General features: G+C 38.0%; 1 protein-coding gene across 2 annotated transcripts in view; it reads left to right on the top strand.

Moving 5' to 3' along the window:
- The window catches only part of KPNA4 (karyopherin subunit alpha 4), a 66,824-nt gene extending 57,890 nt beyond the window's left edge, over positions 1-8,934 (top strand). For both annotated transcript variants that reach the window (XM_033202722.1, XM_033202731.1), the window contains exon 17: positions 1,764-8,934. In XM_033202722.1, the coding sequence (XP_033058613.1) occupies positions 1,764-1,862 (99 nt within the window). In that variant the 3' untranslated portion in view covers positions 1,863-8,934. The remainder of the gene's footprint in view (positions 1-1,763) is intronic.
- The last annotated feature ends 3,389 nt before the right edge of the window (positions 8,935-12,323 follow it).

Here is a 12,323-nt window from a genome sequence, read left to right on the forward strand (position 1 = left end):
GTGATCCTCCCACCTCAGCCTCCCAAATAGCTGGGATTACAAGTTCATGCCACTATGCCCAGAAAATTTTTTAAGTCTTTTGTAGAGACAAGATCTGTCTATGTTGCCCTGGCTGATCTCAAACTCCTGGAGTCAAACAATCCTCCCATCTTGGCCTCCCAAAGTGCTGGGATTATAGGCATGAGCCACCACACCCAGCCTGGCATATTCTTTGTAGGGTAACTTTGATCGTATGTCTTAAAGTTGGATTTTTGAAAATCATAATTTGCAATATGGTGACTAATTGTAATAGCCTTATAATTTCTAATACCTCAACATGTAGTTTTTGTTCTTGTCTTAGATTGTGAAAAGAATAATTCAGATGATATACATAGTTACAGGAAGTACACTGCAGGTTTGTAATATTGTGGAATTTCAAAAAGGAACTTTTAGGTGTAAAGCATGTAGAATAATGTATATAATAAGAATAACCATTATTAGCAGAACTATTATAGGTTGAGTATCCCTTATCTGAAATGCATGGGACCAGAACAGTTTTGGATTTTGGATTTTTTTGAATTTTAGAATATTTGAATTATTTCTACCACTTGAGCATATGAAATTCAAAATGTTCCAATGAGCATTTCCTTTGAACATCATATTGGTGCCCAGAAAGTTTCAGATTTTGGAGTATTTTATGTTTTGGACTTTCAGATTAGGGATACTCAATCTGTATTTTACTATTTTATGCCCAAATTCCATTTGTCTCCAATTGCTATTGAAAGATACACCAAAGATTCACTTACTTTCCAAAAGTGGTTGCATTAATTTTCTTTTTTAATGTCATTGTCTTTATGTACTTGCCCAGGGTTTTGTGTGGTTTTTTTTTTTGAAACGGAGTCTTACTCTGTCACTCAGGCTGGAGTACAGTGGCACAATCTTGGCTCACTGCAACCTCTGCCTCCCAGGTTCAAGCAATTCTCCTGCCTCAACCTCCCAAGTAGCTGGGATTATAGGCACATGCCACCACGCCCAGCTAATTTTTGTATTTTTAGTAGAGATGGGGTTTCGCCACATTGTCCAGGCTGGTCTTGAACTCCTGACCTTAAGTGATCCACCCACTTCGGCCTCCCACACTGCTGGGATTACAGGCGTGAGCCACCGTGCCCAGCCGTACTTGCCCAGGTTTAAGGGAAATCGAGTACCAAATTTTGCATCCTCTATTTGAGACTTAGGGCCATCATTACTGTTCCTTCATTCTTTTGGAAAATGCCCATCTTACATACTCTTTTTAAGTTTTTTCTCATTTTGGCATCCCTTGAGAAAAAGCCTTGAGTAGGCACAGCGGCTCACACCTGTAATCTCAACACTTTGGGAGGCAAGGCAGGCAGATTGCTTGAGCTTAGGCATTTGAGACCAGCCTGGGCAATATGGTGAAACTCCATCTCTACAAAAAATACAAAAATTAGCCAGACATGGTGGTTGTACACCTGTAGTCCCAGCTACTTGGGAGGCTGAGGTGGGAGGATCACTTGAGCCCGAGAGGTTGAGGCTGCAGTGAGCCATGTTTGTGCCACTGATCTCCAGCCTGGGTGACAGAGTAAGACCCCATTTCAAAAAAAAAACCTTTTATAAAGTGTTTCAGTTTTCTAAAGGATGGTAAGACAGTGTTGGCATTCATCATCTCTCCAGACTTTTTTTTAAGGGTAAGGGAATTAGTACTGTAATACTATTTATATATTTTTTAAACTAATTATCACATTATTTTCCTTTTTTTCACCTAGATTGATGAAGACCCTAGCCTTGTTCCGGAGGCAATTCAAGGCGGAACATTTGGTTTCAATTCATCTGCCAATGTACCAACAGAAGGGTTCCAGTTTTAGAAAGATGTTGTGGAAGTTAGGTACAATGCAGCACTGAGATATATATATATATATATATATATACATATATATATAAAGGTTTGATCCATCAAGCTTGGCTCATGGGATCTGCTGCTGCATTAAATCGGGAAAGAAAATGTGAAGATTTCATTTGGAATCACAGAAAATGCCCAAATGAGGTCAAGATGGCGAGTGGGTGCGAGTGAGAATGAGTGGCAAAATGTAATGAAAACTTTACATGAACGCTTATTTAGGTTGTTCAAAGTAAAAAGGGCTACAGGTCACAGATCGTCAGTGCCTGAGAAAGAACATTGACTTACTCTATATCAATTGAGGGGAAAGTGCAGTACTGTCATCTTCAAGCCTTGTAAACATAAAAGAGAATAGGCTGCCCATATAAGTCAAAGGAAAATGAGCCCAGGCCTTGCTATGAAGCAGTGTGTGAATGGACAATGTTGAATGAATGTCTGGCTCGGTGATGGAGAGCCAGGTTCATCTTTGAAATCTAGGGCTCTTCACTCATGAAGCAGACTCCTAGTCCTGGAGTGACTGTGTACGAGAGCGTGGTTGTGGTGCTGTATGTGAACGCATGCAAGCTTGATTCACCTTCAGGGGGCTAACAAACCTAGTAAATCATCAAAATGAGATCATAAGTGTTAATGTACACTGGACATGAAAACAAAGACTGGTTTAGCAGCAGACATTGGTTTACTCTGCAGCCTGTGTTTTCTATTTCCCCCTTTCCCACCTCCTTCCCCCCACCCCACTCTTTTTTTTTTCTTTTTTTTTTTTTTTTTTTTTTAGTCTTTATTTACTTTACCTAGTATGCCTTTTTTTTAGTTGCTTCTCAAGTCAGAAAACTTTTCAGGAAGGTTTCCCTGTGCATTTGCACCAGATGAATGTTTGATGCTATGAAAAGCTTTCCATATCATCAAAACTAATTTGTGTAGATTTTTGCATGAAAAAAATCATAAATTTCCCTCAAAATAGACTGTGTTGCAGTACACAAGTTGCCATAATAGTATAAAACAGTAAAATGTGCTTAAAAGGCCATCCTTTTCATTTTCAGAGATAACATAAAGATCTTTGCATGAGGTAAATCTACAGCATAGTTCATTTTTAGATTTTGTTGAGTCCTGTAAAGAAGAAGAAGAAAAAAGTTTCAGTTGTGGTAGAATACCGTGCTGTGTTTAAATGTTAACTTGTTTTCAAACCTTGTTTTCTATGAAAATGATATGGAAACTTCTAAAATGGAATTTGGTGCATATGTACTGCTGAATAAAGACCGATGAAGAGGTTTGAGTAGATGTACAAATCAAGTAATGGTTTGAACACCTTTAATAATATGCCTAATCTGTTCAATTGTTTTAGAATCTTTTTATCTTAGATGTAGGCAGCCATGAACAATCTATTTTGAGCCACTTTAGGGAGAAAACTTTGTATTTTTAAAACTTGCATAGAAGTTATGCAAGTGGTTTTTATAAATTGGAATAATACCTCAGTTTTGAGGTTATGCACACTAAATTAAATGTGACATAAATTAATTTGTACAAAAAGAACTCTTTATAAGGTGGCTCATTGTAGGAAATCCTGTGCCTTCCCCTTTGAGCACAAGTGTTGCATGAACAACAGTTTGCTATAAGAAACATACCAGATTAGCCACCATTAGCATCTATATCTACTTTGTGTTTAAAAATCAGCTGGTAATTCTGAAACACTGTAGAATGGATAAAAATTATTTTGTGATCATAACTCTTTGTTGAACTAGAGTATTTTTGCAGCATTCCTTGTCATCAGAAACATGGTTAAAGTTTAAAACTAGAAGCAGCAGAAAACTAGCTTGTAAAATTTATCCAAGTAGAGTGCAGGCTAGGCTGTCTTGGGGAAATAAACATTAAAACTTAAAGCAATGTTTTACATGGGGTGTGTGTGTGTGGTGTGTGGATTTTTTTTTTTGTAAAGTTAGAGTATAATTCAATGGCTTACATTAGCTTCTTGTCTTTTTACCTAGAACCAGCATAACAAGAAATTTCTTCGGTTCTGTCATTTCCGTATGGACATATTAATATTTTAGCCCATTGAATTTGTCCAGTTGACACCATCTGTGCTTCTGTTTTCTCCCCATCCAAACCAAGGTTTTAACTTTCATTCGTTCTACAGTAAAACAGACCGAGACAACTTGAACTGTATTTTGAGTATTGCTGTATCTTCAACATACAGCTCCAAACGATGGATTGTATACAAAGCATAGTACAGAAGGTTTCAGTAATTGGAAGGTGAACACAGCAATACTTTACATAATTTGTGTTTTTTTAGTAAAAATTGGATTCAAAGTAAGCCAGTAAGCTTGTATACAAATTTTATATACAAATTATTGTATAGAATAGTGATATGGAAAATAGGTAAGGGTAATATTAATATCTCTGGGTATAAGGACTACCTTATCGTTTAAATATTTTATTTCCATCTATAGCCTCATATAGAACATTGATTTTCTAGTAGAAATTCTAGGAAGGGCTTTTCTGTCTCTGAAATTCTTTCAGTACAGTTGACAGTTCACCACAGTTACCTGAGTTAAACACTTTTTTTTTTTTAAATTCTCCAGTGATCTAGGAAATTGATCATTTTTAATACAGGCTTATTTCTGATGGGGATGGGGGCATAGAATAATATGCCTAATAAGCTAAATGTTCTTAACATTTCATGTCTGAAACTGTCTTTTTGAGCATTGAGACCACCTCAAGTGCTGTAAAAATAAGAATATTATATTACGGGTGTGTGAGACACCCTAGTCTAAAATCTATCTTTGAATATATATCCTTTGTAATTTTCAAAGACTTTGGTAATTGTGTGTTATGGTGGAAATAATACTTTCCACATTGCTCTGGACCAAACCTGGAGCATTTCTATAATTAGAGCTATCTATTAATCATTAAAAATGGATCTGGAATAATTTGGGGGAAAGGGAGTGTATCATTTAGGCTCACCTCAGCAGCACTTCATAGGGTGAGGAGTTTTTTGTTTCTTTAAAGGTATAACTGCACTGTAAAATGACTGGGTTTATTGTAACATTAATTTATGGGGCACCCTTTTTGGATTCTCCATTGCCTCAGTTTCTTCAAGGAAAAAGTTACAAAGATTAAGCTGAATTTTGGCTTTAGAGAAGAATTGCTGTGTAATTTTGGTATAATTACCATAAACTTAGTGTCTTAAAACACAACATACGTTATTTCACAATTTCTGTGGATCAAGAGTCTAGTTATGGTTTTCTGCTCAGGATCTCAAAGGGCTGCAATAAAGGTGTCAGCCAGAGCTGCAGTCTTATCTGAAGCTAGGGGGTGCTCTTCTATGCACATATGGCAAAATCCATTGCCTAGCAACTGAAGAAATCGTGGCAACTTCTTCAAGGCCAGCAAGAGAACCTCTGATCTCAGGGAGGGCCTTAAGCGCTCTTTTAAAGGTCTCACCTGATTAGATCAAGCCACCTACCCACCAGGATGATCTCCCTTTTGATTAACCCAAAGCCAAACTGATGAAGTACCTTCATTACACCTGCAAAATCCCATCACCTTTGCCCTGCATTGTAGTCCAATCACAAGGGTGATATCCATCATATTCAAAGATCCTGTTCACAGTCAAGGGAGGGGATTATGTGGAGTATGTATACCAGCGAATCTTGGGAGCCATCTTAAGAGTTCTTCCTATGACAAGGAAATAACTAGAACTGGAACAGTTTAGAAGTGATAACCTCATGTAGTTATCATGGCAAGATTAGTGTAGCAAGCTTATTTGGGGATCAAGGTTGCCTCTGAGAACCTAATGAAAACTGGACCAGCTTCCCCAAAAAGTGTATATACATGGTAGTTTTTCATACAGTTTTAGGGGATTCATAAGAGTCCATGAATTACATTCTGTCCCAACCCTCCCCTTTAGATGATAGAGTTGTTGAGGTGATTTGCCCAAGCTCACACAGCTACTAAGGACCAAATAAGGCCCACATCTCAACTCCCATACTGCCCAGTGCTTCTAATTACTATTCTAAAAGTAATTTAGATTCATTTAAATTTGTGAACCAGTGCACAAAATGAATATAGCTTTTTGGATCTTTTTTTGTTTACTAAGGAATGGGTAACGTTATAGAAGCTTGCCGAAGTTTTGAAATTAGTTGACCTTTTTGGGTTTCCAAAATTGAATCTTCCATTGTAGCTATTAAAGTGAACTATAAATAGGCCAACTTTAATTGTTAACTCCTTGGGTTTGGTGGATTATTTACCATTTATATATAAAATTTCAGTTAGAATCCACCATAGACTGTTTTGAAGGCCAAGATAGCTGAGTATCTTGTCATTTTTGTAACTTCTTGATTATTTTACTCATTGGCAAAATTCATTAACTGTCAGCCAATAATTTAATATTATGGGGGGAAAAATTTTTGCCCAGACATCCAATGCAATACTCCCAAACACTAACAAATTGATGCCTAACAAACGACATTTTGAACACTTAAAGAGGTTTTCCCTAAACATCTTAATAAGCACACTAATAAAGTGTATGCTTTTAAATATATATGTACAGTAGTAACTTTTAAAAGTTGCTGCAAGATGCCTTCAAATCAATATGCACGTTGATGGTGTTAGTGCAGTCTTTTGTTTGTTTGTTTTTTTAAGACAGAGTCTCGCTTTGTGGTCCAGGCTGGAGTGTAGTGGTGCAATCTCAGGCCACTGCAACCTCTGCCTCCAGGGTTCAAGCAATTCTGCCTCAGCCTCTTGAGTAGCTGGGATTATAGGAGTACGTTACCACACCTGGCTAATTTTTGTATTTTTAGTAGAAACGGGGTTTCACCATTTTGGCCAGACTGGTCTCAAACTCCTGACCACAAATGATCTGTCCACCTCGGCTTCCCAAAGTGCTGGGATTACAGGCGTGAGCCACTGTGCCCGACCAGTCTTAATAAAGGAAGTTGAAAAATAATGAACATTGGTAAAACCTATATTCTAATGTGATCAGAAGCAAATCTGGACTGTAGTGTCAAATTGATAAAAACTAAGCACACCAATCATGTGTAAGAAAAGTAGATTTAACATTTTTTTCCCTAAACACTTAACCCAGAAGTTACAATAATCTTGAAAATTCCTTTTAAATCCAGGCCCTTTAGGTGATGGCAGTTTCACTCAGGATGTCTAAGTCAAGTGTGTTTTCAATAAGATTGACAGCTACGGCTCTGGGTGTAAGAGCAGCTGACTATGAAGAACAGTAAATGGTCCTACAGATTCTTTCTGATCTACCTCCCACCAGAGGACTGCAGTACTCACTTGTCATTTATATTTTCTGCCCCAATTTTTGCCTTCTCCACAAATTTTATACCTTTTGTAGCTCTAAGTATGCTGCCTACTCCAGATTACTTCACCTTTCCAGACTATCAGCTCTTCCAGTTTTATTCTTTATAAAGAAAATTTTAATAACCTGTTTCACTTAGGTTTTTCTTTCTATTATTCTTCAAGCATGAATCCTAATTTCCCTGACTATATCTTACCTCTGATCTCTATAACTGATGGATTGCTATCCTAGACGATGTTACTCTAATTTTACCAAGATTTTCTCCAGCCTGTTTTTACTCTTACTTTGAAACAGCTGTTTAAATGTCTTGTAATCTGCGTAAATCTACATACTTTTTGTGGTTCTCAATCCAGTTACCTACCTTCCAGATAATTCCCTCATTGTCCTGTCCTCTCCATTCTCTGATGTTTGAGCCCTGTGAGCCACCTTTCTCCCATCCTTTGTGCATAGTTACCATTTTACTCTTTCTTGTTGCCGAGGCTGGAATGCAGTGGTGCCATCTTGGCTCACTGCAACCTCCACCTCCTAGGGTCAAGCGATTCTCCTGCTTCAGCCTCCTGGGTACCTGGGACCACAAGCGTACGCCACCACGCCCAGCTAATTTTTGTATTTTTAGTAGAGATGGGGTTTCACCACGTTGGCCAGGCTGGTCTCGTTTCCTGACCTCAGATGATCCACCCGCCTTGGCTTCCCAAAGTGCTGGGATTGCAGGCGTGAGCCACCACGCCTGGCCAGCATTCTACCCTTTTTAGGTACAGTAATATCCAAAGTCTTGGACTCAGCTAAAGAGGGTATTTACCTTTAAAAAAAAAAAAAAAAAAAAAGACTCCATGTTTTGATTAATAATTGTGGTTGGGGGGGAGTCAAGACAACCTTAGTCACTATGGTATTACCATATTTCTTGTCTTTTCAGGGTTGTCCTGTTCAGCTGCATAAAACATCGTGTGTTCTAGGTATTTCCTACCTCCACTTAGGTTTTTACTTGCTGATGTGCTGCCTTCATAAATGGGTATATTCTGCCACACATCTAGTAAGCCCCCAATGCAGTACACAACGTGTATCACTGATAAAACTCGCACTTCTGCCATGTCAGTATTATATTCAGTTCAGTGGTCTTCAGCATAGTGGCAGTCCTAGTCATCCTAACTGTTTAGTTAAGGTTAAATTATATATGTACATAGAATTCACATAGACAAGCTAGTTTTTAAAATCTTTTTCCTTTTAATCAGCTTAGGATGATCTAGGATAACTAAGTTACCTAAATGGTGACTTTGTTCCAGTCTAACTCAGAATGAGAAGTGCTAAAAGAATACTAAAAAGTTTTTACCCATTATCTCTATCCCCGTTTTCTTTCTGCAGTTCTCAACTGCAGGGAGCAAGAAAAGAGGCAGCAGTTAGGAAGTGTTTGTTTGCATCCTGGCTTTCTCACCTGCACTTTACGTCCTTGAATATTCTAGATACTTATCTCCTTCAAGAAGTCAGGAGTATATCCGGGACTACCTATCATCCTTGCCATCCCCATTAACCCTCATTTTTCAGTATGTGTTTTATATTTATGGTAATTTTTCAGTCTGTAGTATCTGTTCACTCATTGCTCTATCACATCTGAGTTACTCCGTCTTTCCACTAGATTGTAAGCTCCTTAAGGGCAAGGTCGGCATATAAACAAAGTTCTGTAAACACCGTGAAGGTACCATGAGTTATATGGGTACTCAATAAACGCTTGTGATAATGGTGCAACTTCTCAGATGAACTGATTGTAGTGAATACCTCTAAAAGCCTTCAATCTACAGTTTTTAAATTTGTCTCTTTGCATCTGAGTTTTAGAACGCCTTCAATAGAAAGGGAAGGTACTTCATAGCTTGCCAGATGAATGCCCATTTCCTTATTTCGTTTTCCTCACTTTTGATATTTTACCCAGCATCTGGTCTGGATATCTGACATCCATAAGGATGTTGAAATGGATCCTCGTGGTTTTCAAATACCAGTTTTATATACTATGAAGCAGAGGTAACCTAATATCGTCTAACACTATTGATACAGTTTATTTTTTGGAAATACTGTATGGGTGATTTATTGAAATAACTATTATAATAAGATTTTTTACAAAGAAAGTATCCAAACCACAAAGTTAAGTGATTGCCGTTTTGGGCAGTCAGCTATAGTATGAAATTATTAGAATGTTTTGGTTTATTTATGTATGTGAAGTTATTTTATCCCTGTGTGCTTCAGTTTCTTCATCTGAAAAAATGGAAAATAGTACCTGCTCGTATGGCTTAAGTGAGTTAATTCATGTAAAGCATACACAATAATTATAGGTAGATAATAAGCACTCATTTACAGCATCCAGGGGAAATTCCCTTTAAAGTTTGTTGCAAGTAAAGGCAGAAGCTTTATTCATTTCTACCTTTGTCAAATAGCTGAGAACCTACATTGGGTTAGGCAGTAAACCAGGAGCTAGGGACACCAAACCAATTAAATGTAGCAAGCGTTCTCAATTTAGTTTGCTGGGAGAGACAGTCATAAATAGGCAAATAAAAAGCAGTGATAGATAAATGGTAAATGAAAGCATGATAAAAGCAATGATAGATGTACATGATACATTAGGCAAACTGCTGCTTTGGTACTGCATCAGAGCATTTGATGGAGCGCACACAAATTTAGATGTGGTATCTCTAAACTCATTACCTCCAAATTCAAACTTTCTTCAACTATTTAGACGTCAGTTTTTTCAAGCCTGTAACTCCTTGCTTCCCTCTCACTCTTAGTAGATGACCTTTCCTATTTCAGTACGGGGCAGTGGCAAAGAGAAACTATATGAAAGGAACTCCATTAGTTCACTTCCAGCTTAGAAACCCATTTAGATATCACTCCTCCACTCCTCACTGTTCCATTAGAGAAGCTTTCCTCATAACCAAGGCAGTCTTACTGTCTTGAATCCTATCTCCTGCTACTAAGGAATCTCACACCGTGAATTATGATTTTTCTCCCCTTTATATTCAGCTATGCCCCCTTCAATGTGATTGTACCCACTAACATGTAAACATGCTGAAACTTTTATCTTAAATCTCAGCACCCAGCTACTACATCCTCCCCTTACTATCACAGCCAAAGTTCATGTAAATTTGCTTGTTCTCTCCAGTTGCTCACATTCCATTCGCTTCTCAACCCGTTCCCGTCTTTGATTTGCCCCCATCACTCCATAAAGCCCTTGAAAAATCACCAGCCTATATGTTACTTAATTAAATGAGCAGTTTTTGTCTTCGTCTTGACTCAAACACTAGGCACTTCATGACTCCCTTCTAGATTTTCACAACACCACATTGTTTTTCCTCTAATCACTGCCACCTCCCTATGCCCTCAGACCCCTGCCCAGCAATTTTATCTCCTTTCTAGCACATATTTTTCCCTGGTCATTAAATGTTAAGAGTTTTTCAAGCCTCAACCAAGTTTCTCTTCTCAAACTCGTTTGTATTCTATGATGACCACACTTCAATGATCATCTGTGACATACTACTGATCCCTAATTGAGTACTGGCTTTCTCTGAAATCTCCATATTACCTCCTTGAAATGTTCACTTATCTGAAAGACAACCACAACTCTCGTCCAATATTAAGCTCATGTCTTTCTCTTCCACTGCCAAACATCTTCTTGCATTGTTCCCCGAGTGAATGTCACCTGCCCTCACCCTAAAGTTCCCCAAAATGGTTCTTGCATTCCTTCACTTATTTCCATTTCCACCTCCTTTGTCTGACCATCGTCTCGTCTCTTGAACCATTGTAAGTCTGTTAAGATGGTCTCTCACAGCCACTCTGACCCTCTTCCTCTGATGTCTGCAATGAAGACAGCATGATCTTTCTGAAATCAAATCTGAGTGTTCAGATCATTCTTACTGTTCATATGTTTTCACCTTTCTTAAAATGAAACCCATCTATTTTTCTCCAGATTAAATTATTGGAAATTGCAAGCACGTGCAAAATTAGAATAAAATAATCACCCTGTATGCATCACCCAGTTTCCACAATCATCAACACATGGTCCAGCTTGTTTCATCTTCAGCCCACTCACCTTTCCTGTCTCCCTAGGATTATTTTGAAGCAAATCCCAAACATGTATCTCTTAAAAAAAAAAAAAAATGTTAAGAGTAACTACAGTACTATCATCAACCCTCTTACAAATTAACAGTTCCTTAATACAAGTAACTTGTGTTCACATATCCTTGATTTAAGTAAAAATCATTAACATGGATATGGTCTTCCATTTTCTGACCCCTGCCTACTTCTCTAGCTACTTCTCACACATACCACTCTGTGTTTCAACTGCACTGGCTTTTCAGCTCTTCCTCATTTAATACAATTTCAGAATTCCATTCCCTTTCTTTAGAGCACATTGAAGTTCACAATGAAAATTCATACATTACTAGATTATAACAGAACTATATAGCACATTGCTTGGAACATAGAGCACAAATATTCTTTAGATGATTAAATAAATGGATTTGTGGGGAGAAAGAGGATGGATACTTAGCCCAGACTTGGGGGAAATAGGACCTCCTGAGTGGCTCAGGAATTAACAAAATGAAGTGGAGACAAGAGCATTCTTCTGTGAGCAATGTCAGGGAAGGGAAAGCTGGCATCATTTTTAGTCTCAAAGTTCACAGCAGGTAGTGGTGGGAAGGTGGCAGACCAAGCAACACGTAATACACTTCGTTTAGGAAGGAGGGACTTAGGAATTTTAAGTATGAGAATATCGTCAAAATTGGACTCTTAAATCACTGTCATCTTTGTTGAAGATGGATTGTGGGGAGATATTATAAGAATAGAGGCAAGAAGATGGATTAGGAAGCTTTTAGAGCAATTGGGCATGAGATGGGGGTCCTGAATAGGGGTTGAAATAGCTGAAATAGAAAAGGGGATTACAAAACATATAGAGAGCGGTGTGTTTATTTTCAGTTTATTGCCCCACCAGCTCCAAATCCACTCTTCTTTGCCCTATTTTTTGACACTGGAGCTGAACTGTTTAAGTATTTTTCCTTTACCAGCTGGCATAGTGTTAAGCTTTGTCAAAAGAGAGCACTAGGGTGACACCACAGACTATATTGTGGCAGGAAAACACTTTCAAGT

This window comes from Trachypithecus francoisi, unplaced genomic scaffold (assembly GCF_009764315.1).
Source record: "Trachypithecus francoisi isolate TF-2019V2 unplaced genomic scaffold, Tfra_2.0 Lachesis_group0, whole genome shotgun sequence".
NCBI classification, from domain to species: Eukaryota; Metazoa; Chordata; class Mammalia; order Primates; family Cercopithecidae; genus Trachypithecus; species Trachypithecus francoisi.